Raw genomic sequence first — 25,404 nt, 5'->3', positions numbered from 1 at the left:
ACAACAACTCGACTGTACTTTGGAAAACAAAATATGGTCATGCAATTGTCCTAATGGCAAGATATGTAAAACTCAGGCAGGGATTAGGAACAGCAGCTCTTCTTTTTCTAATTGTGGGAGTTCTACACATTTAGAGAAAACATTTATGCAGACTTTCAGGCATATGGCTAATTAAAAGCTTTTTTTCTTGTTTATTCCTATATATTTCTTTTTTTCATTTCTTGTGTGTTCCAGTTAAACCAATTGTTGGAAATCACTTTTAAGGTTACCAAAACACACTGAAAACCAGTTATATAACATGCTCAAGGATTGGCCAGCTCCTTCATAGATGAGGTTTAAAAAATGAATACAAATAAAAAGTGTACCTAAAATAGCTTATTTTACTGATACAAAAATAATTATTTTTAAAATGTGTTGATTTAATTTGAATTCTAATTACACTATAACGTAATAAACGTAAGTGTATGTAAAATGTACTCATCATTATATTGTATTATTTAAAATAGATGAATTCCCAAATTATTTAAGGAGCAGGGTGGACAATTAGCATTTTTGTCTCTCAGTTATGAGGTCATGTATTTATTTTTTATTTTTTTTCGCTGTATGTCAATTCATGTTATGAGAATATACTGTAATTGAAAGTGTGCTCAGCGGAATCTGGGTCAAAGGCAACTGGTCAGCGACACAGCAGCATGCAACTGGAAAACTCGTAAACAGGACCCGAGCACGGCTCCTTGCTTATCAGTAGCGAGTGAGTCATGCACTGACTTTTGATACTGTATATGTTTGTCCTCTCAGGGTCGTCCTGTTTTTAGCTCTATTTGATGAATATCATGAGCTGACAACGTGCACTGCCTCCCCTTGTGTGCGTGTCCACGTCTCCCTCACATGCACACACACAAGTGGACAGTGCAGTGCATTTATTTGAAGGCCTCCGTCACAGACCCGTTCAGCGACCTGCATTTAAAATTAGCTTCACCCTGACCTGTTGCATGTAACAGTGCAATGCCTTTGCAGTGATAATAAACGGTCTACTTTTGAGGACGAGAAGCTGACTCATACAGACTCATGATACCTATCCAGCCAGCTTGTGATGATCATACAGGCATAAAGGTGGGGGGAAAAAAACACTCTGCACTCAAGTAGAAGTACAAATACTTAAGTGTTAAAAAAATACATTAAAAAAAAAAGACAGGAAAAACAAGTACAACTAGAGTTCCACAAGGACTATTATAGCGTTAGCAAATGTCATTTGCTGACGAAATACTCATTTGTGGCCACGAATTAGGTATAATGTGTGCAGAAAACACTAAAACTACATGTAGCTATAACATATGCACAAAATGTGGACATTAATAAGGTATAATATGTAAACAAAATGCTAATTTGTGGCCATAAAAATGCTTCTGTGAACACGGATTTGGTACAACGTGCTCAAGGTAGTTTAGATAGAAGCTGTGGAAAATGGTAATTTTGGGGGAAGAAATAAAAGCCAAAACAAAACGAAAAAACACAACCCCCCCCCCCCCCCCCCACACACACACACACACACAAAAAAAAATAATTTGTGGCCATGAATTTGGTGTATCAGGCGCACAAAATGCTAATACTGTCTGCAGCCAAATGACAATCTGCTCTCAATTGCCTTACCTGGATATAAATAAAGGTTAAATCAATAAAAATAAATGAATAAATACTCTACATAAATACATGTTGTATTATTGCTCACTATAATTATTGTTATGGGAAAATATATTGCATAAGGTTTATTGTTCATTAGAATTTGTGTATAAACTAGATCACATCGTTAGGTCAGCGATATGGGGAAAATTTATGAATATTATGAATAACTACATATTGGTATTTCAATATGGTATTGTGACAATTACGTGTATTGATTTTTGGAATACAGTATATAGTATTATGTATTATCTCAGGTTAAGAAAATTGTGATAGTTCTAAATATTGTTGCTATAATAATAATCAATACAGATAATGGAGCAGATGTGCTAACCAGCACATTTGCCTCACAGTTCTGAGGACTGGGGTTCAAATCCAGCCTCGCCTGTATGGAGTTTGCATATTCCGCCCGTGCCCGGGTGGGTTTTCTCCGGGCACCCCTGTTTCCTCCCACATCCCCAAAACATGGACGGTAGGTTAATTGAAGACTCTAAATGGCCCGTAGGTGTGAATGTGAGTGTGAATGGTTGATTGTTTATGTGTCCTGCGATTGGCTGGCGACCGGTTCAGGGTGTACCCCGCCTCTCTCCCGGAGTCAGCTGGGATAGGCTCTAGCACGCCCGCGCGACCCCAGTGAGGATAAGCGGTACAGAAAATGGATGGATGGAAATTAGTACAAGAGTAGCGTGTTAGACAGTTTAAAGTCTAACCATTGTGAGTGCTAATACAATCCTGTACTAAATTAAGACTTCAGCTAATTCCAAGTATTAAAACCAGATGCATTTTGTAGCCATGGACCTGTTCCTGGCATGGTTCAAGTTGGCATAGTTTAAGCAATGTTCTTGGCACAAGTGGCAGAGTTCATTTTATTGGGATAGGGCCAGCTTTCCATTACGAAAACAGTTCGGATGTGTGTTTGGGATCATCGTCCCGTCGGAACACCCAATTTGTGTCCAAATTTCAGGAATGCAGAGGTGGGGGACTCGAGTCACACGAATTGACTCAAGCCAAATTTAAGTCACCAATTTTAGGACTTCAGGCATTTTGGCTGAAACTTATGAAAGACTCAACTTGACCTGAACAACATGATTTGACAAATCTCGCCTGTTTACATTTCTGGTGTATTTTGGCCCACCGAGAGAGTCAACGTTACGAAACTACATCGTTACTACATGTTGACAGGCCGCAGAGAAGACGTCGCTGATGGAAGCAGAATGAAAGTTTTTACAGCAACATTTTGAGATGTCTTTTGGTCATCCAATTTCAATGTCTACAGGATGTACAGTATGTACAGTACAAGTTTGAAATATGGTTCGAAAATGATTGGTTTGTATGTCCTTTCACCATCTTATATGGACCAAATTTCAACATCATTTATATGGAAAAAAAAGGTACAAAAAACAGTTCAATAATTGTCTTGCGCTGTGAAAGTATACACATACTATAACAATATTGTGGGGGTATTGACATGTTTGTATTTAATGTCATTGTTGTGCATGTGTTCAAGGCCATACTATAATGTAATCATAATCATATTTGCCATTTGCCAGGTCGGCATTGCAAATGATAATCAGTTCTCAATTTCCTTACCTAGAAAAATAAAGGCGCACAATTTTCCTACTTGTCAGTAGCGCTTTATGATACCATATTTTTCAATTATGTACTTAATTAGAACAAATGTTTTGAATTACTTCTTCAAACACTATGTGTCTGATTTTGGTCTCACCAATCACATATCATTACAGCTAAAACTGTATAGTTGAAGTTACATGAGCCAGCACTACCGCTTCTGAAGGCTGTAAACAGATTAGATTGACTTGGGAGCACATAGAGGCTAAAATCTGAGTGGACACAAAAATCTAGCATCTACATGAATGGATTTGAAGCAGCGCAGCCAAGAGAAACACTACTAAATAGAATAATAGCAAATAGACTGTTAGGAATAGATTACCGTAATTTCTCGTGTTCAATGCACCCCCATGTATAATGCGCACCCCCAAAGTTGACCTCAAAATTCTGCAAAACCCTTCTACCTATGTATAATGCATTTTTATAATGCATGATTTTGCTTCTAGCCATATGATCAAAACGAAGTACTTTTTCAAAGTATTATTCTGAAGTTAAGCACTTTATTTGAACATGTCATAGTTTTTTTGATTTACTTGCTCTTATTTTGAAATTCACAGCCTTACTTTTATTTAGTAAATGAGAAAACACACAGTTCTGCTCATATGTTTGATTACCCAGGCAGAAACTTATGAGCACAACTGTACATACAGTATATGCAGTCATACGTGCATCTGTCATATTAGAATGAAAGTGTACAGCTTTTTCATAACCTCTAGATGGCGGCATACATTTACAAAATGTAAAAGCTTTTTCATTTTCCCCTATACCTATGTATAATGCGCACCATTGACTTTTGACAATCTTTTGGGGGGGAATGTGCATTATACATGAGAAATTACGGTAATAAAACTTTATGCAACAAATATTAGAATTGAGATCATAAACAGTGATAGTGTTTGAAGCCAGCAGAGAAGGTCTTGCTGGTCCTGACGTTCCACCACTGAATGTGTTCTAGCGACGGCAGCTGTGGAGCTTTCCGGCGCAACGTTTTCACAGCCAAAGAATCTGACCCCATTGACGCTTGAACGTGTCAGTTATATTTGAAAAGTAGGCCAGACGGCAGTAGGCTTCTGAGCACAAACGGCCCCCACTTACATTTGACTGAAAGTCAAAAATACATCGGGTCCTGGTTCAGCCTATGGTTTTGGGCCAGAAGTGACTAAAAATAAACTACTTTCCTGGCTGAAACCATTGCGCAATTGTAGAATTTGATGCCTGCGCTGACCTGTTTACCAACCTTTATTATTTTATTACTGTTATATCACTTGAGTATTTCTAACCTTTACTGGGCCAAGACCAACATTGAGACAATACCCCTTACATAACTTAGTCACTTTACTGATTCCTAGATTTTAAAAGCAAAGTTAGATAAAAAAGTTACTTTTAATTACATTCGGCAGCTTCATAAGGCACATTAACCAGAATACATACATGTGATCCGACAGGACTTGAAGGTCAACACAATAACACAATACCGTCATAATTCGTAGCACACAAATATATAGCATTATTGTTCTGCCTGTCACTACATGTTGCTGGCATAGATGGATGAACAAGGATACATTATTTGTAGTAAAGAAATAATTTTGGCACCAATTCAGTGAAAATTGATCATTTTCTGTGCCACTCGTGATGATCTCTCACGGTAGACTAATGTGGTGCAGCACAGTGGTTGAGAATCATCAGTTTAGATCAGGGATGTCAAACTTATTTTTGCTGCGGGCCACATCGTAGTCATGGTTTCCCTCGGAGGGCCGTCATGTGCGCGAACATATATACAGTAAATATTCAATTGCCTCATGTTATTACATATGCACACAAAAAATAATAATCGATGAATAACTATATTTGAAACCAGAAGCCAGTAAAAAAGTTGTTAATCAGAATCAGAATCAGAATCAGAATCATCTTTATTTGCCAAGTATGTCCAAAACACACAAGGAATTTGTCTCCGGTAGTTGGAGCCGCTCTAGTACAACAGACAGTCAATTTACAGAACACTTTGGAGACATAAAGACATTGACAAAAAACAACAACAAACAACAATTGTGCAAAAAGATGCAGAGTCCTCTAGCACTTAGAGCGGTTCGAATGGCTAATATCGCAATAGTCCGGTGCAATGACCATTGTGCAAAGGGCACTGAGACTTCAAGGAGTGTATGCGGTTTAAAGTGACGAGTAGCGCGATAATCTGGGACAATGGTTGTGCAAATGTTACAGATACTCCTCAATCAGTGTGCAAATGGAGCAGATGCTACTCTGGCATGAGTGGCCAGTATATGCAAATAGTGCAGCACGGCGGGAAAACTACAGTGAGTGCACGAGTAATACATAATTGGCCCCACAGAAATGTGACAACGAACTCAAGTCAAAAAAATTGCCAGCTTGTTGTAATGGAATTATAAGTTAGCTGTTTAAGAAGTTGATTGCAAGAGGGAAGAAGCTGTTGGAATGTCTACTAGTTCTAGTTTGCATTGATCGGTAGCGCCTACCTGAGGGAAGGAGCTGGAAGAGCTGGTGACCGGGGTGGGGAGGGTCCGAGAGGATTTTGCACGCCCTTGTCTTAGTTCTGGCAGCGTGCAAGTCCTCAAGGGTGGGTAGGGGGGTACCGACAATCCTTTCAGCAGTTTTGATTGTCCGTTGCAGTCGGAGTTTGTCCTTTTTTGTAGCAGCACCAAACCAGACTGTGATGGAAGAACACAGGACTGATTCGATGACCGCTGTGTAGAACTGCCTCAGCAGCTCCGGTGGCAGGCCGTGCTTTCTCAGAAGCCGCAGGAAGTACATCCTCTGCTGGGCCTTTTTGAGGACGGAGTTGATGTTGGTCGCCCACTTCAGGTCCTTAATTCGGTTTATTTTGAAATGGAGATTGGTAACAAAAATCTTTCTAATCAACGTTATATAAAAGGGAAGACGAATTGCAATGTTGTTATTTCAGCAAGAAACAGGAAGTCGACGCACTTGATTTGCTTTCGCGGGCCACAATAATTGATGTGCGGGACGGATGTGGTCCCCGGGCCTTGAGTTTGACACCAGTGGTTTCGATTGTGAATGTCAGGAATTCCTACTAGATCAGATATTTGGGTCAACCAGCTTGAATTGAAGTACAAATTCAATATTGCTGGTGTCAGAAAAAAAAAGTTTGTGGAGCCATTAACATTGCATCATCATCACTTTGGAGCAAACCATTTTCAACACTTTAGATTGGTCAATCTAAAATAACGGGCCCATGTGGGGACTGACCAATAGTATAAATTTGTGAAAAAAAATAATAATAATTGACCAAATTTGGACATATGGGGTTTCTGCCCAACAGTGATAATATGTCTTACGGCAGTGGTTAACAAAAGTGTATTCTTGTGCAATTCATTTTTTTGTCTGCAAACGTCTTATTCATTTATTTGAAAGAATAAATAGGTTATAGATGTTGCGCTTTTATGTATTTATCATCACATCAAAATGCACCAAATAGAATGCAACCATTAAATATGTAAATATATATAGCTCCTTGTGTTTTTGTCCCAATAATAGATAAATGCATATGAAGACATAGTTATCATTGATATTTTTCTCTCTCATAGTACTCCAGGACTCACAAGAAAATAAGATATGATGGTTTCATTGTTAACTACAACAAAAGGAAAAAGTGACGGACATGACAGTAGATTGTATATTGGTATATTGAAAAAACCTCAAACAATTTTGTCTCATATTCACCTTCCTCTATATTTCCCTGGTACTTGTGTGTAAAAAGTTTGAGAACCACAGATTTTCAACCTAATTCCGAAGCCTGCCGTGTAAAAGTGCCATTGATTGAGTCATAAAAAATACTTGGACAGTAGCTGTATGAGCAAAGACAAGGCTTTGTGGCTTGCTGGCGTTTCTGTAATTCTGCCGCCCTCTCGTGGACAAAGCGCGCAATTAGTGAAAAAAAAAAGTTTCCATCCCCGTTTTCCTAAAACCTAATCAAAATCTATCGATTGCCATTTTAATCAAAAATAAATGAATATAAATTATATTAATAAATACTCGACACCTTGATTTTCACTTCAAATCCATTTTGGTGGAAGAATAGACCGAAAGCATTGCTGTTCCACTTGCGTCCTATAGGTGTCAGTAGCGTGCTTTCCCACCGTCAAGACAAATGAAGAAGACATATCGCCATCTGCGGAATAGGAATGCGAATACTACACATTCATTTCATTCTTTAAAAGATTAAGAATGTTTGCAATACAGTAGGAGGATTCAGGAAATGTGAGATGATTTGTGAGTATGTGTTGAATGCAAATGTAAATAAGGAAGCAAGGTCGCACTTTGATAGCTCATCGCACTATTTTATTCAATTACTGACATCTCAGGAGAAAAGGAGAGCCTTCCAACTGTGTTGTGTTTTTTTTTTTTTTTTTTTTTTCCACCGCGTTGATGCAACACTGAAAAAGCGCTATTTTCCAAACAAACACACAGGTCCCTCCTTAGTGATATGTAAGAGGCAGAAAAAAATCTCACCTGGACAGTTTTGCATGAAACATACAAATGAAACAGGTTCAAACTTGTTTTTTTTCCCCCCTTCTTTTTGTATTTCCACATATAATAATAAATATCCATACCTATAAACACCCCAACATAATCAAAATATTAAGTCACATGAACTGGAAAAAGATCCACGTTGTAAACACAATGATAAATGTACAAAACAATAGACATCTCCATATAAATGTTAATGGTTTTCGTTAGTGATTTCAGTCTCACATCAGAGGAAATCAGCGGATACAAACTCCACGCGGAGATTGAGTATTTCCTGAGGTTTATGGGTTCCCCGTAAAGGCCAGGAGAGGGGAATGGCTTCGACGTTACCAAGGACGTGTGTACCTTTTTAGGGTACCAGATTACAGTTTTCTGAGCACTTCAGTTTTATAAATGTACCTACTCCACTCTCCTTCTAGGCCACAAAAAAAAAAAAAAAAAAAAAGAGCTGATTAGAGTCGTATTTATCTTTGCTGGCCCACTCGGAAATGTTGGGGAGTTCTCTTTTAGCAAGCCCGGCCGTGACCTCCGAACTTCGGATGGCAGAAGAAGATATTTTCGATGAGTGTATGTAAATTAGAGGGGCGACGGGTGAGTAGGGGGGTTGGGGATGGGGATCCTGAAGTAAATGCAAAAGAAACACTGTGGAAAACTGTACATGTAAACATCACACTTTCACTGAGTCCAAAACCGGAGGATGGGTCGATACAAAGCTTCACACGGGTACACAGGACGCCCCCTCCCCATGCACAGAGCTACAGTCTTATCAGTGCAGGAGAGGCGACTGTTCAAATCAAATAAATAACAATAGCATTACAGACCACCACCAAATGATAAGTTCAAACAGGCAAGGGCTTCTGAAAACCACTTTTGATATTTTTTTTTCTTTTTAAAACAGTGCTGGGAAAAAAAAGAACATTTCAAAACATATTTTATTACTCTTTGTACAGCTATACAGTACACTTACTTATCTGACCACTTTAGCAATCCACAAGCTACCAGGGCATTTTCATCAACACCAATAGATTATTACATCGTCCAGTCAATACAAAGAAGATCCATTGGGCATTATTTCCCCAAAATAATAAAAAATAAATAAATCATGGTTGTTGATAACACAAACTCCAGTGCGCTTACAATGTTGGTCCACTTAAACATCAGCAAGCAAACATTTGTGAGTGTGAGCGCCACGGCAACAGTAACCAAAAAAACAAACAAAGCCACAAAACAACAACAAACAAGTCGAGGAGACGCGGAAGACTCCCGCGCACATCAGGATTACTTGAGATGGATGCTGTACACGCACGCACGAGCTGGCGCGCCAACGAGCAGTATAGGCCCGAAACAACATTTACCTCTCTCACACACCTAAAAACTCTCATCTTCACCCCAAAAACGTCTCACATGCACCCAAAAACTATCACATGCACTGTGGAAAACAGTCAATTTAACCCAAGAACTCTCACATGAACCAAAAACCTCACACACATACAATGATTTGCAAATCATTGTCTTCTGTTTTTATTTATGTTTAACACAACGTCCCAACTTCATTGGAATTGGGGCTTGTAAAACAACTCTCAAACAGAAAAAAAAAACTCTCCAATGAATAAAAAACTCATTCCCAGAAAACACACACACACATGAAGTTGACACAATGACTAAAAATAAATGTACACAAAAAATTCATAGTCACTAAAAAACTTTCACATCCAAAATCTCTCACGTTCACCCAAAAACTCTCACATACACCAAACCATCTCAAATGCTCTCAAAATAAACTAAGTTTATGGAAACACCCCCCCAAAAAATCTTCTATTCACCAAAGCCCATCTTACAAAAGCAGCAAAAAACATTTACACAAAGGAAATAAAATATTTTTTTTTGTGCGTAAGACAATTTTTTTTTGTCAATGTGAGACTAGTTTTTTTTTTTTCCTCTATGTGAGAGTCCAAAATTGTGAGCATGAAAGGAAGCTCAAGAGTGTAAAGAGAAGCCATCTGAAATGTCAAATGCTGATTGGCTCTGCCAAACAATAAGTCCCTCCCTCATTCTAGGGCTGTTAACAGTTTTTTTTTTTTTTTTTTAGTGTGTGTATGAGAGTTTTTTGTGGTGCTTGTGAAAGGGTTTTGTGTGTTAGTGTGTGTGTTAACTGTCATTTTTGGCCTCTACGACACCTCCTACGGGCCCGCTGAGGAGCTGTAAAGCTGCTTCCGACCGACTCGTGACCACGACTTGGAGGTAAAGACCCACTAACGTATCACCGTGTTATGTTTCCTTAATCCTGAGCTATAAAGTGCTTCCAAACTTGCAATAGTTCATCGAGATTACACTTGAAATGCAAACGGGATGCAGCCCACTGACTGTGTGATGGACGGGCGCCAATACAGAATGTGTCATAACTGGATAAATAAAGACGTATATATCTCTACGTTTTTTTTTGTTTGTTGTTGTTGTTGTTTTTTTTTGTTTTGTTTTTTTTTGTAAGGTGTGAGCCGAGTCGGCTGCTCGTAGAGTAACTGTCGTAGTTTGGAATGTGCTGAGCGACTGAATTACATCTCTGTACAAAGTGGGTCACTTCACTTTTACACAAATGGTCCACAACGACACTTACATCAAGCTAAAAAAAAAAAAAAAAAAAAAAAAAAAAAACGAAACAAAAAACACACTTGTCAACCGTGTTTGTGCTGAGTGACTCCCCATGAAAAATATGAGACTGTGCTCTCCGTCTGACCTCAGACGTCACCCACACGCACACGCGCATGCACACACACACGCACACACAGCAGGGAGCGTAAACTGATGTAGTTACATCTTTGTCAAAGATTGTCTCTTGCGTCTTCTCAAACTGCCAGTTTCCAGTATTATGTGATGATGAACAGCTGAGGTTATAGGGTGGCTGCGGTGGGGGTGGGGGTGGTTCACGGGGGGGCCTCGGTTCTGTCGGTGTGAGCGAGCCACACGCTCCCTGCAGCCCGTACGAGTGTTTGGAGTCACCTCAGTCGAACAAGTAATCAGTCCGTATTGGATGTGTGTGACAAAATGCACAGAACAATTCCTCCACCACAACAACAACAACAACAACAACAACAAGGACAAAAAAATGTGCAAGTCATGTTACCTTTGAAAAGTGATGAGGTTTATGACCAACATCAGTAGTCACAATGGAGAACAACATTAAAGTTGGCTACAATGCTGCATGGGATTCCCATGTCTTTTGGGACCGGAGACGATTGCGCTGAATGAAACCCCCTTTTTTTTTTGCCTACAACAATAATAGTACACCTTTTACTGATTATCATCAACATTGCACAATTTCTGAACGCACTCAACAATATATTTATTTATCTCTTTCTTCCCTGACAGGTTTTTGTGACCTCCTCTTATGTTATGCGCAGGGCTCTTGTTCATGACCCAGCCTGGCTTGTTCGGGGAATGAGTCGAATTAGGAAAAGACTTGAGCGAACATCTTTGAAAAGCATCATAATTTCGCTGTGTGGATTTTTTACTGACGTGTGGAATCAGCGCAGTGGCAGGCAGTTCAGCAGCGGTTTGTCTACCGATGGACATCCCCAAAGTGTAATTGTTGGAGGAAACATTTAGACACAAAGAATCAGCCTGGAGGACACTTGGGTGTGCAACAATAGCAGTGTGTTTGAAAGCTCACTTTCTATTCCAAATCAGGAATAAAATGTATCAAATGTGGCATTTCTTTACAGAAGTGAAGAAAAAACATCATTATCAAGTAATGTCTCAATTTTGGTGCACAAGCAAAAATTTGATGCAGAGATTCTGTACTGTGTACTAGTGGTACTCTGGCGCTCTCTAGTGGTATGTGAAAGAATCACTGCAATAAATATACGAAAAACAAAACGCAAAATACAATCAAACATATTAGACTGAAGCTTGTAACCATGCAACAGATTATTTAAACTTTTTTAAAAAACTGTACAGTACATTTTTAGTACAGTTCAGTTTTATTTTACTTTAATAAATGTGCTTTTTAGGACTAAAATCTCAACGTCTGCATATTTTCTGTGACTGTATTTAAATGTTAGCCATTATGTTAGTACTTGGAGAGCTAAATATTTTTGAGGTAGTACTTGGTCTCAAAGATATGAGAACCACTCTTTTAATGTATTAACTATAAAGTTTTTTTAGTTTCCTGAAAATCATTAAATATTTAGGGGCTTTTAAACTTTTTAAGCATTGAAGCTTTTTTGCATTGAGGATAATTTTTCCCTAGATCACTCTCATAATATAATATTATTATTACACCATATGTACCCAGAGATGCATTAAGAATGAAAAAGTTGCCTATTTTCGACAACAAATATGTAATGTTGCAATAGCAAATTCAGATTTTGTAATTTTATGAGAACGTTTTTATTTTTAAGATATGTATTTTTTAGTGTTATAAAGTTTCATAATCGTATGAAAATAAAGTCATATTTATTTCACACATAGTTAGAGTCGTATTTTATGATATTAAATTCAGTTTAACAAGGGAAAAAAATGTCACAGTTCGACACTTTATCCTTGTAATTTTACACCTTTTATTCTGAAATACACCTAAAAAAAAATAGCCTATTAACACCTAACACATTCTTGATAAAATAGGACTTTATTCCCTTTGTAAGACACTTTTTTTGGTTGTTTATCGGTGAATGTTTGAATCTGTATTGACGATACAGACAGATTTTTAGAACCACCCAATAGTCCTCATTCTTACCTTTTTGTAATCGAATAACACATTTGATAAATCTTTCTCCACATTTTGATTGGGAATACAATGTGCAGCGTCCGCACTACATTAGAAGAAGCTTTTCTCACTTTTTTTTTTTCCTAAGCACCCTGCTATTATTCCGTCCCACCTGCTGATCACCCAATCAAACCTTGCCACCGTACAGGATATTTGACTTCATTTTAGGGTGATGATATAAACACGTCAAAGGAACCTGCACAGAATTGCTGGGAGAGTCAATGAAACTTCTCCCGCGCCCACGACAATCAGTGATTCCCAACCATTAGAGTGCCGTAAGAGAGCATCTGGTGGGTTGCGGGAAATGGTCTAACTGGGCCCAAAATTATGATTGATTTACTACAAATAATGTAACTTGTTCATCTATCTATGCCAGTGATGTATGGTGACAGGCAGAACAATCACAGTGGATATACTTTAAAACGTCTACAACACGTTTGTTCAAATACCAGGTTTTTGTGAGATGAAAAAAAATCAGACCAAGATAAATCATTTCAAAACTTTGTTTTTTTTCTACCATTAGTGTGTATAAGTGAATTGGGGGGGGAAAAAGAAATATATCCAGAACACAGTGAAGAAGGTCATCATCAAGTGGTGAAAATATGATGCAACAGTGACATGACTGAGAAATGTGAGAAGTAGGCTTCCCAAAGGTCAACAACAACATTGAAGAAGCTGCAGGAATATTTGGCTGGTAAATACATGTGACAACAATCTTCTATCTTCTTCATATGTCTGGGCTATAGGGTAGGGGGCAAGATGAAAGCCTTATCTTACAAAGAAAAAAACACATTTGAAGTCCCCAAACGCATGGAAAATGTGTAACGGTCTGATAAAACCAAGGCTGAACTTTTCGACCATAATTCGGCTTGAACTGGAGCCTGAGTCAAAGTGGAGGGAATTATGAACAGTTCCAAATAGCAGTCGGTGTGAACGAAAACCTTCGGGCTTTGGCAGGAAAAGCCTACTGGAACAGCTGTTTGGAGTTCATCAGAGGCCCTTTTTTGTGTGCTGACTCCTACTGAACATGATGTTGAATGTGACACTCGGGTTTTTAGTTTCCATTTTGAAAAGACGTTTGAACATTTTCAATTGAATAACTTTTAAAATGATTTATCCTGGTGTCATTGTTTTATTATATCGCAAAAAACCTGGCATTTGAGCAGAGGTGTGTGAACTTTTTATCCAGTCTAAATACTCTTCCATTAGATGGCAGAAGGTACAATTAACCAGTGTAACCACCTGAATAATAGCCTTGATTGATATTTGTGAGTAACTTGAAACAAAATCATAATTGTAAGTAAATACACTTTTTTGTGGCACGGGTTTGTTTGGTGGTGTGCCGAGAGATTTCTGTATTGTCAAATACGTGCTTAGGTTCAATAAAGGTTGGGAAAGACTGGACTAAATGTACAATGGCATTTGTTTTCTCCACACATCGGCACTTCCTGAGACAAATGGGTTTGAGGTGGTGAAAGAAACATCCGGGGGAGACTACAGAAGACAGAGCACTGAGGTCAAAGGAAACCAAATGCATAAATAGTCATGTGGATGAGTAAAGGTACCTTATAGGACCTGCTGTGCTTGGCAGAACCGCTCCTCTTTGTTTGTGCCTTTGTCCAAGACCGAGACTTGCATGTCAGCGTGACATATTTACATTTGTAGACGGACAGACAAGGTGAGTGCGGGCCGGGCCCGAGCTCAGTTCTGCTGCAGAATCAGGTTCTCCAGTTCGTCGGCCGAGCGGAGCAGGAAGGCGGCCGACTCCCGATAACCGGCGATGAGCTGCCTGACCGCCGTGACTTCCGGAGGACTGAGCTGGGCCGAAGCTCCCCCGCCCCCGCCACCCTGGCCGTGACTGTTAGAACTGGAGGAAGAGGAGTTCGGAGCGACCGACTTCATACTTAGATCTGTTGGACCTGCGGACACAAGTGTGATGTCAGTAGGGAGACATGGCAGAAAGCTCATCGGGAAGTTTAGACATTTTGATGTTTGTAAACAGTAGGCGCCAAGTGTTTGACTACCACTGACCTGAAATGAAAACAAAGACAAAAACTTGTTGTTTTTCCAGGTGGCAGTACAGAATATTGTTAGGTGGAGAGAGTATAGCTAGGGACCACTGTTCGACACCGTAGTATCTGTGACGTAGAATGTGTGTGTGCCTTTAAAAGGCGGGCCTGGCCTATTGAGTGACGTGGAGTTCAGTGAACGAGAGTGTAGAGTTAACTGGCTCTGAACCGGCTCAACTGTTTAGTTACGGCACCACTTGAGGCAATCAGAGGGTCAGCTCTGAATGTGCTTGTGTTTACACTATTTTGTTACCGTTTGTTCAATAAAGCGACTGAAAGGGTACCAGTGGCTGTTTCTATTCTCCATCTATCCTAACCACCTGTTATGCATTACAATTTGTTCGAACAAGCAGTGGTAGGCTATATTAAATTAGTTAACTATGTTTACTTTACCGTAGGCCCCCTTTTTTTTTCAATGCCATGTAAAATTAGCGCTGCTCACCGTTGGTTTGGGCCGCAGCAGCGTTCTGCTGGTTGCTGCCAACCGTGCCGTACCCACGCAGGTTGTAGTTGAGGCCTCCATTGGTGTAGAGCTGGTCTTGGGCAAAAGCTGTGCTGGAAATGACAAAGCCTGACGGGGCCACAGATGCAGGATCTCTGGTGCTGGCCTTGTCGACAATGGCAGGCTCGTCCTGTGAGCAGATGATTTGCTTCAGTGGCACAAAGGCATCGGAGACACTTCATTAGGTACGCATATACACAGAGAGGTATTCATTTGGCCGTACTTATGTTACTGCAGTGTGGTAACTACAATGCATCATAATGAAACCTCTTTCTATTATTTGACCTCTCTTGTGTAGTTTAATGAGTGAACTCAAATATTAAAAGCTATTGTATATACAGTAAACATACTTCAACACAACCTTTATTCATTTGGAGCCATCTTACGGCATCTTAGAGCATGACATAGAGTTTTTTTAATGAGTAGTTATGATCATTCTTGCACTTGTATCTGCAGAGTTGGAAGGGCAACGCATGTAAATTGTGTAACCCACATGATTGCCATGAAGCTGTTTATGTCTTTACCGTTATGCTAGAAATGTATTTCAGTGGGCCACCACCATTTGCTCTTTTATTGAGTTCTATCAACAAAGCTGAGGCAGAATTTAATGTTGTATCTTTTTTTTTTTTCCATACAAGTTTAAGAAGTCTCATTGTTCAGATGACATTGGCATTGGATTGCCATGAAATGAGTGTCTTTACCTCTTGATTGTCTTCACTATTATGGCTTAAAATTTCCAATCATCAATAACTTTTTGAAAATTGGACTTCAAGGATGGCTGTTACAGCATGGGAGATATTTACTCGTATAAAACAAGATGGAATCAAAAAAATTGCGAAATTCCCAAAACTTTTAAGTGTCTTTACCGATATTAATTGAATTATATGAAAATGATCCATATCCTTTTATTATATTCATTCAAGGTAGAGAGACAAGACATTTACCGCTGGGTAGATATCGAGCCGCATCCTCTTGGCGGCGTTTCGAGTTTCGCTCTCGCATGCAGCGGCGAGGATGTTCTCAGCCATGGCAGAGGTGAGGTGAGGAGGCGTTGGTCTTATCTGTCAACATGAGTCCGCAGGATTTGTGCACATTGAATGAATGTCAAAATATGTATAAACATTTTCATAATGTTTGTAATTGATGCCAGCGAACTTCCGGGGTGGCAGATTGCGAGTGACTACCGCGATCATGACGCACGTATATTAGTTTTTTTGTGTGTTTTTTTTTTGTTTGTTTGTTTAGTTGTTTTTTTTTTTAGATTTTCCTAACCGGGGTTCAAATCCGGCAGGTACTCCGGTTTCCTCCCACATCCCAAAAACATGCGTGGTAGGTTGATTGACGGTGAAGTAAACTTCCATCATCAGGTTTGCGGAAGAAATGTTTCTCACCGGTATTTAAAAAATGATGGGTTTCTACTCTCTTTGGGTAAATAAATTAGCAAAACATACTACGCCTTTTAGCTTACTACGTCAGCTCGACAGCACACAATCAATTTCAGCATCAAAAGAGCGCGTCTGTGCCATTAATCCGAGCAACATAAAGGTCAATTACGCAACCAGTCCCAGGTGTGATTTTCCACCACATCCATTTTTGAATCAACTTGCCGGTCGAAATTGAAATGAAGGTTTACATTCTGTCTCCCTTCAAAGCAATTTACCACATGCAGCATTTTTCTTCTTTTGACTGACACGTCACACATTCTAACGTCAGCCGAAGAGAAGAAGGCCAAAATCATCTCTCAAGTCATTTCTCCTGTTTTCTCAATCGCTCTGCCTTGGTTAAATGACAGGGTTCGTTTACAATGAGAACGCTAGAGCGGAAGTACGTGTGACATCATGGTGAAGAGGTTTATATTCATACCTCAAAACCACTTTTTTTCATGCGGCGACAAGATTTGAGGTAGGTGCGAATGCGCTTGCGGGAGCGCTCCTGGAACTCTGGGAACTGGCGACCGCAGGATTCCATGATGGCCTGGATCTTCTCCTTGGGCTGTTTGGAGATGGGCACCATGCGGTCCAGATTCTCATCCACGAACAGACGCACGAACATCTGAGAGGCAGAAAGAGGGGGAGGGGAGGTAGAGGATGTAGAGCAGAAATAAATGGAGTGGGGGGGGCGGGGGGGGGGGAGATGGTGGAGAGAAGGGTCCGGAGTTGAAAACAAAAGAGAGGAAAGGCAGTGAGGGCATGGGGGAGCATGCGGCGGAGAGTGGAAGAGGCGAGGATCAAGAAGAAGGGAGAGGTTGTTGGAACGCGCGCACACAGGCAATGAAAATTGAACCGTTGCATCACGTGAAAAACAATATTGCTTCTGTGTCACAGTTTGTTAGACATCCGGATATACGCGGACACAGTCACAACTCCTCAGTAAGCTGCAGTAATATTAGTCTTTGAAAATATGCGTGTGAGTATTATTATATTGTCTGTCTCCATGTGATGCTCCCCTGTTTGTCTACAAATATCCGTTAATTAGTGAGTTATAACACCGCGACACTGGTGCTATTCGTTAGCATATTGCGTTCCTAGCACTAAGCTAAACAGACATTCATACGGCGAAGCTATGCGGTTGCTTTAAATACGCTAAGCGTAATTCTCTTTCTTTTCTGTTTAGTTTGACAGTAAACTTCAACTGGCAGTAGCAATAAAGAGCTTGAAGTAAATTCTCCAATTTTTGCTTCCAAGTCAAAGCTAAAGAGTTGCCGAACAACGGCTAGTGTTACTGGTAGTATTGCATCGCTAGTAGTGCTCATAAGTCAGGTCACTTGTATCTCAATGTATTGTATATATACACTGTAGGCAAATACTGAGAACTGTTCCTCATATTTTTGACTCTCTCGTCTACCTCATTAAACAAGACCCTAGTGAGGATAAGCAGTACTGAAAATGAATGAATGATTGAATAATCCCACTCTGACAGTGTGAACATTATTACTTTTGTAAAGGCAGACTATTTGATGAAGCTCTTGTACTGGATTTCATCATATGTACTAGATTTCTTTACGTTGTGTCACGTCGGCGATAAAACAGCTCCAGCCAGTCTGGTTACTTACATTGAAGGCTTTAAGTCTCTCTGGGTCCATACCCTCGGCGTCATTGATCTTATCGCTGTCATCGTGGTCATCGTGATCGTCGTCATCGTCGTCGATGATCTGCGCGCGGCCGGAGGTCAAGTCCTCAGCGCACATGCTCACTTCGGTCTTCACAGAGTCGTAGCTTCCTGAGCTGTACGGAGGCGACTGTCGACACACATGCGACAAATGTCATAATCGCAAAGGTCATGCACACATAGTATCACAATAATTATCTATATCAAATAATCAGATGTGAGGTGAAAATGTTTTAATAGCCTGTCTGACATGAATAAATGGATGATTAATCCGGAATCAATGTTTCAGAGAAAAAGGAAAGTGTAACTTACACCACTCGTTTTTGGATAAAAACATCTACTATCGGCAGTTTTTAGTATTTCGCCTGATAGTATAATTGCCCAAGTTTTTTTTTTACTTACTATCACAATATCGATACAAAATGACAATGTGCTTGCTAAAAAAAAAAAAAGTTTTTTCTTTATGTCTTGGTAGTTTGTCAGTCCCCCACATCATGGTAATTAGCAAAGGTTAAATTGAGGCAACTGGACTCTTAGCGTTTGTTTAAGTTTTTCCTTGTTTTCCGAAAATTTTCAAAAGAAATAACATGCTATTAAGATCACTATGTATGATTATTCTCATGCTGTTTTACTCATTCACTGTTTCTGCAGGAACCTAACACAAATGTGGTGGAAACACAGACAGTTCTCAGGGCTGTTTGAAAATCCCCTGTGAACACCATCCCCAGTCTCATATAAATTGGACTCTTTTCCTGTTCTGAGATTCATACACATTCTGACATTCATACACATTTGCGGCATGTACAATCTCACAGTTTTAGGATTCCCACCAATTTCCACCATTTTCCTTTATTTAACACACACTAGTAAATCTAAAATGCATTTTAGTAGACACGGGTCAAATTTGAGCTGGAATAGCCTCAGTGTACATAAATGTTGTAGCACTTGCCCAAAAGAATGACATTTTTCAATATTCAAATGTTTGTGAATTTTGGGTCACATTAGGAAAAGTCATCAAATTTCAAAGTGAATTTTTTTTTTATTGCTGCCAAACATCAAAAAGTGTCAAATTTGACCAGATCAGGGTGTGATTTAAAAATATATATATATTTAACCTTTATTTATCCAGGTAAGGCGGTTGAGAACATATTTTCATTTGCAATGCTGCCCTGGCAGAAGTTTTCTGAACACAACCAAGCCTCCAGTCATAAGAGGGTGTGCACACTTTTGCAAATACATTATTGTATGTTTATTTCTACTTCCCCTCTTGTAAGGCTTAAAAAGGTGAGATAAACATTCTACTAGGGTGTCAAGTTTGGGTGTTTACCTTGGCGTACTCTGTTTTGATGGGGTACTTCCTGCTAGGGTCTGCCGGGAAAGAGTTTGGCGGCGAACACCCCGCGGGCAGCAGTCGGTCGCTCAGGTTGACCGGCTGATGATCGTCTGAGGAGGACGATGACAAGGTGGTGCTGAAGTCCAGGGGAGCACTCAAGCCGTTGACCTCGCCGTACGAGGCGCTGCCCTCTGGGGGGTTCGCGCCCACGGGCTGCACCTCTGGCGAGGTCAGGGCTGGCATCCCGTTGCCACTGCTGCTCTCCGAGGAGTTGTCGTCTGCTGCAGGGGAGGAGGAAAAAGAAGCGGATGACACGGAGAAGAGTTGTGTGGCTATTTCAGATTTGGATTTAGACAAAACCTTTTTCCAAATATTCATTTGCTGTTTCCATGTCTTAATGCACATTCAGCCTCAACAAACACTTAATAAGACAAAAGACATGATAAGTGGCAGCATTGTAAACAGAGGCTGAACCTGGGGCCTTATCTTAGTAAACCGTTCCAAATATGAGCCATTGTTAGCACAACACCTTCAGGCTTCTGTTAGAAAGCAAATACATGTCAGGAAAAGCCTACTAGAATATCTGAACATAATTTGGGGGTTGATCAGAGCCCCTTAAAATGATGGCATCTGTGTGCTGACTCCTATTTTAACATGAGTTTGAATGTGATTAGTTAATTTTGAACACAGCCACGCCCCTAATTATAGGAGGGTGTGCACACTTGTGCAACTATCTTATTTCACATTTATTTTTACGTCCCCTCTTAAAAAGATTGAAAAAGAAATCAATTGTTTTATATCACAAAAGCTGACATTTGAACAGGGGTGTTAGGTCTTTTTATAGGGTGTGTAAACTTTTTATATGCATTGTAGACTGGGGGAAAAAAAAGAGATAAAAGCGATCCAATACAATAAAAACCCATCGTAAGAAAGATTAAAAGAAAAGCAATTTATTTAAAGAGAGTGGCATCAGTGTCAAGCAGCCTAATGGCAGAAGAAACAAAAGAAACAAGAAATGCTCTTTTTTGGCAAATATTTTTTTGCGGGGCTTTTTCAGCATCCTGTGTCTCCCAACTGCTTGACCCCGATAATCTTGCATCACATTTTGACAATGCCGTTTCGGAATTTTTTTTTTGTGCACTGACAGCTCGTTGAACCAGCAGATTAAAAAAAAAAAAGGTTAAAACACTTTCGATAAAAGACAGATCAATTACTGTAAATGTAATGATAAATAATGTTTATCATTGATGTCTTTACTTATGCTATGCTTTTCTTGGTGACAAGAGGATGTGGTAGATAAGATGGAGGGACTTCCTGCTTTGGAAAGGACTATATGGGTCAACTGTCCAAATACATTCACCCGAAGTGCATGATAGATATTCTGTATTTCTATGCTGCTGCTTACAGAACACTAGGACACAAACACTAGCTTTTGTTTGTTAAAACTGACCACACCATGTTATGAAAACACACGCACACGCATGCACCACAGACATACTGATAACATTCACGCTGCGACCAAGCGAGAACCGGTTAGATAAGGAGCCGCTGAGCCGCTATCAGAAAAGGGGAGCCACTCGGCTTCTGGCTCCCACGGGAGAAGGAAGAAAGTCCAGCGCGGTGTATACATCCGCCCGACCATAGCCTTGTAAATTTGTATTCTTGATTTGGTTGTAATAAATACTCAAAAGACATGTTTAGTGTATCAGGATTCTTATTTGGAAACACGATCACCACCATGAGTGACTCTATATGTATGAGTCTTGATGTCAAAGTTGTGCATCCCAATACAATAAAACCAAGATGGCAAGGAAGGAACATCTCTGTTCATTCGTTTTATTTTAAGAGAACCTCGCAGGTCGAATAACAATTATGGCGAGATGAAGCAATAACATGGGAGTCATAATATTGTTCACATTTCCAAGTATTGATTTTGAGATGGGAGGAAATTGTGATGAATCGTGTATCCACTAAATTGGACAACATGCATCGCTGGCTACAATTTGAACTGCAATTCATACTATTACTGCGACGTTGTTGTTTTTGAAATTTTAAATTTTATGTAACTATGTGGTATCACGGTGATACATCCTACTCGTGTCACGTGTTTGGTTGAGTACTCCTCCCTTTCAGTGACTTTCCCAATTCCAGTCATTTGTGTGGTGTGAGGGTTAATACCCGCCTTTGTCCTACTTTTCTAAGCCCTGCATCCTGAGAGAGAGGGTGCGTCAGATTGGGGCTGCAGTGGTGTCCCACCCACTGTAAGAGTGGATTTATTTGGATTAGTGCACTAAGAACAAGCCATGCTGTTTCCGACCCAACACCAAGCGTGCTTATACATGTTGAGTCACTTCCGGGTGACAGGTGACAAAAAAGTTGAGGAATGCTCATCAAACACCTGTTTGGAACGACATCAACAACACAACAACATCCCACAGGTGAACAGGCTAATTGGGAACTGGTGGGTGCCATGATTGGGTATAAAAGGAGCTACCCTGAATTGCTCAGTCATTCACAAGCAAAGATGGGGCGAGGTTCACCTCTTTGTGAACAAGTGCGTGAGAAAATACTCGAACAGTTTAAGGACAATGTTCCTCAACATACAATTGCAAGGAATTTAGGGATTTCATCATCTACGGTCCATAATATCATCAAAAGGTTCAGAGAATCTGGAGAAATCACTGCATGTAAGCGGCAAGGCTAAAAACCGACGTTGAATGCCTGTGACCTTCGATCCGTCAGGCGGCACTGCATCAAAAACCAGCATCAATGTGCAAAGGATATCACCACATGGGCTCAGAAACACTTCAGAAAACCAATGTCAGTAAATACAGTTCGGCGCTACATCCGTAAGTGCAACTTGAAACTCTACTATGCAAAGCAAAAGCCATTTATCAACAACACACAGAAACGCCGCCGGCTTCTCTTGGCCCGAGCTCATCTAAGATGGACCGATGCAAAGTGGAAAAGTGTTCTGTGGTCCAACGAGTAAACATTTCAAATTGTTTTGGGAAATTGTGGACGTCGTGTCTTCCGGGCCAAAGAGGAAAAGAACCATCCAGACTGTTATGGACGCAAATTTCAAAAGCTAGCATCTGTGATAGTATGGGGCTGTGTTAGTGCCAATGGCATGGGTAACTTACACATCACCATTAATGCTGTAAGGCACCATTAATGCTGTAAGGTACATACAGGTTTTGGAGAAACATGCTGCCATCCAAGCAACGTCTTTTTCATGGACGCCCCTGCTTATTTCAGCAAGACAATGCCAAACCACATTCTGCACCTGTTACAACAGGGTGGCTTCGTAGTAAAAGAGTGCGGGTACTAGACTGGCCTGCCTGCAGTCCAGACCTGTCTCCCATTGAAAATGTGTGGCGCATTATAAAGCGTAAAATACGACAACGGAGACCCCGGACTGTTGAACAGCTGAAGCTGTACATCAAGCAAGAATGGGAAAGAATTCCACCTACAAAGCTTCAACAATTAGTGTCCTCAGTTCCCAAACTTTTATTGAATGTTGTTAAAAGAAAAGGTGATGTAACGCAGTAGTAAACATGACCATGTCCCAGCTTTTTGGAACCTGTTGCAGCCATAAAATTCTAAGTTCATGATTATTTGCTAAAAACAATAAATTTTATCAGTTTGAACATTAAATATCTTGTCTTTGTAGTGTATTCAATTAAATATAGGTCGAAAATGATTTGTAAATCATTGTATTCTGTTTTTATTTATGTTTAACACAACGTCCCAACTTCATTGGAATTGGGGTTGTAGTTTATATAGCACAATATTATAGAGTGGTATTTTTCATATTAAAAAAGACATGACATTTTGTTTTGTTGGTGTTTTTGGATGCCACAATTACGGTGGCCTGGAAGTGCAAAACAATATAACAAATTGTGAAACACTTTTACATTTCAGAAAACAAATTAACAAAAGCAGAAACACTTTTACAAAAGACGAAACAAATTACAACTGAGACAACCAGGAAAGGGAACGTCCCATTTCAAAGACATTCTTTGAAATCACACACCCTTTCTCAGCAGTTTTATTAATTTGTTTTCTGAAATGTAAAAGTGTTTCACAATTTGTTACATGGTTTTGCGCTTCCAGGCCACCGTACAAAATACATTAAAGGCATTTCCAATAATTTTAATGGGAACAAATTTGCAACGTAAGTATTTTGAGTTGCAAGCTTGGTCATGGAATGAACTAAACTCATATGTCGAGGCATCACAGTGAGAAGTTTGCAAGACGGTGGCAGAGATGTCAACGGCAGTCTCACCATCCTCTTCTTTAAGGGCGGCTGCTGGTTTGCTGACCCTCGCCCCATTTGGAGGACTGGGCTCAGGCACTGGCGGCTGCTCAACTGCGACCCACGTGGGTTCAGCGCCGTTCATGTCCTCACTGCTCACCGACGAGTCATCCTGGTGGTGGATAGCCAGGAGAGGCAAGGATGGAAGAACAGAAAACCAGATTCAGAATCGATGGGGGTGACGATGCAAGTGGATCTCGTGGTGGCGTTTCTCAACAGGGATAAAAGAATTGGTCATCAATAGGGTTGCAAAAAGGGATGGAACATTTCGGGTAAATTTTGATGGCAATATAAATGGGGGAGTATATTATATATTCCAAACTGGGACAATGAATGCATAGGTCAAGCATAAATATGAATATTTTGGTGTTTCATAAGCAGATCCACCCATGCGCAATAATACAATTAAAAAGCATGACAGATTTATAAGTAGAACTTAACTCATTGACTGCCAGTTTTCAAAGCGGAATTCCCCATATTACCAGCAGTTTTTGAGCATTTTGACGGCTCTGTCTTCTTCGACAAAATAAACCCTCAACTTACCAAAAGAAACAGTAGACTATCGTCTTCAACCAGAGAAAAAGTTTGTTTCAAGCATTTTCTGTTCTATAGTAATCAGCAGTAGAAAATGCATTGGTTCCACCAAAAACACAAAACTACCAGTTGCTGTTTTGTCAAAAAGAAAAATCTCGAGCAGAACAGTGACTTTGCCACTAATGCCTTTTGCTTTTGTGACACCTTAAATTATAAAACAACAAAAACGAGACTGAAAAATGGCTTTTGATGGCAAAGTACTAAATTATTTACAGATATGCAACTATGAAGCGCTCCGTGATCAATGCACACTCAGCTCATGGCTCGAGTTTTGCATGGCATTTGTCATGCATTCCATGATCTTTTACTGTAAATTGTATACAAAACCATTTTTGATAACTTGCCACGACAGACCAAAAATTTCTCTGCACATAAAATTGTTTCCCTCTTTTCATTACTCGCATAGTGCCGAGTACTCAGAAGGGGAAAATGTCAGCTCGCATTGGCTCAGACTTTTATGCTATGAAAACAACAAGTGAACTGACGAAGAAAAAAAAATGCCAAAATAGCCAATGATAACAAATGAAAAAATACACCTTACCTGTACGCCTTTTTTATCGGCTTAGACCAAGATTTTTGTGAATACCAGAAATATTCGGCATGCATCATTCTTGCAGCCGCAAACATGTTTACACTGTGCAATACCTCTGCAACCTGCAACTTGAATAGATGCTTGCATCTTTGCACATGATATACTTTTTGTTTGTTTGTTTGTTTGTTTTTTTTGCACTAACTAGACCAAGGATCAGTGAACTTTTTGAAACTGAGAGCTAACTTCTTGGGCAGTGATTAATGCGAAGGGTTACCAGTTTGACACATATGAAAGAACAAATGCGCTCAAATTGCCTTAAATTATGTCATTATCAAGAATTATTGATATCCATG

The 25,404-nt window shown here is 39.9% G+C and overlaps 1 protein-coding gene across 2 annotated transcripts in view; it reads right to left on the bottom strand.

Annotated features, from left to right (window-relative positions):
• Positions 1-8,747: 8,747 nt before the first annotated feature.
• nol4la (nucleolar protein 4-like a) overlaps positions 8,748-25,404 on the bottom strand; it is a 41,016-nt gene continuing 24,359 nt past the window's right edge. Inside the window, exons 5-12 of one of the 2 annotated variants that reach the window (XR_009788084.1) lie at positions 23,896-24,037; positions 19,602-19,888; positions 18,219-18,404; positions 17,030-17,218; positions 16,111-16,227; positions 15,107-15,296; positions 14,161-14,514; positions 8,748-14,089 (exon numbers count right to left, since the gene is read on the bottom strand). Coding sequence is in view for 1 of the 2 variants with exons in the window: in XM_061770077.1 (XP_061626061.1) it covers positions 14,297-14,514; positions 15,107-15,296; positions 16,111-16,227; positions 17,030-17,218; positions 18,219-18,404; positions 19,602-19,888; positions 23,896-24,037 (1,329 nt within the window). In the remaining variant the exon portion in view is untranslated. Of the gene's footprint in view, positions 14,515-15,106; positions 15,297-16,110; positions 16,228-17,029; positions 17,219-18,218; positions 18,405-19,601; positions 19,889-23,895; positions 24,038-25,404 lie in introns of both variants that reach the window. The other variant, XM_061770077.1, reaches the window with a different exon arrangement.

Source organism: Phyllopteryx taeniolatus, chromosome 1 (assembly GCF_024500385.1).
Source record: "Phyllopteryx taeniolatus isolate TA_2022b chromosome 1, UOR_Ptae_1.2, whole genome shotgun sequence".
Lineage (NCBI taxonomy): Eukaryota > Metazoa > Chordata > Actinopteri > Syngnathiformes > Syngnathidae > Phyllopteryx > Phyllopteryx taeniolatus.
This window is presented reverse-complemented; position numbering and strand designations above follow the sequence as displayed.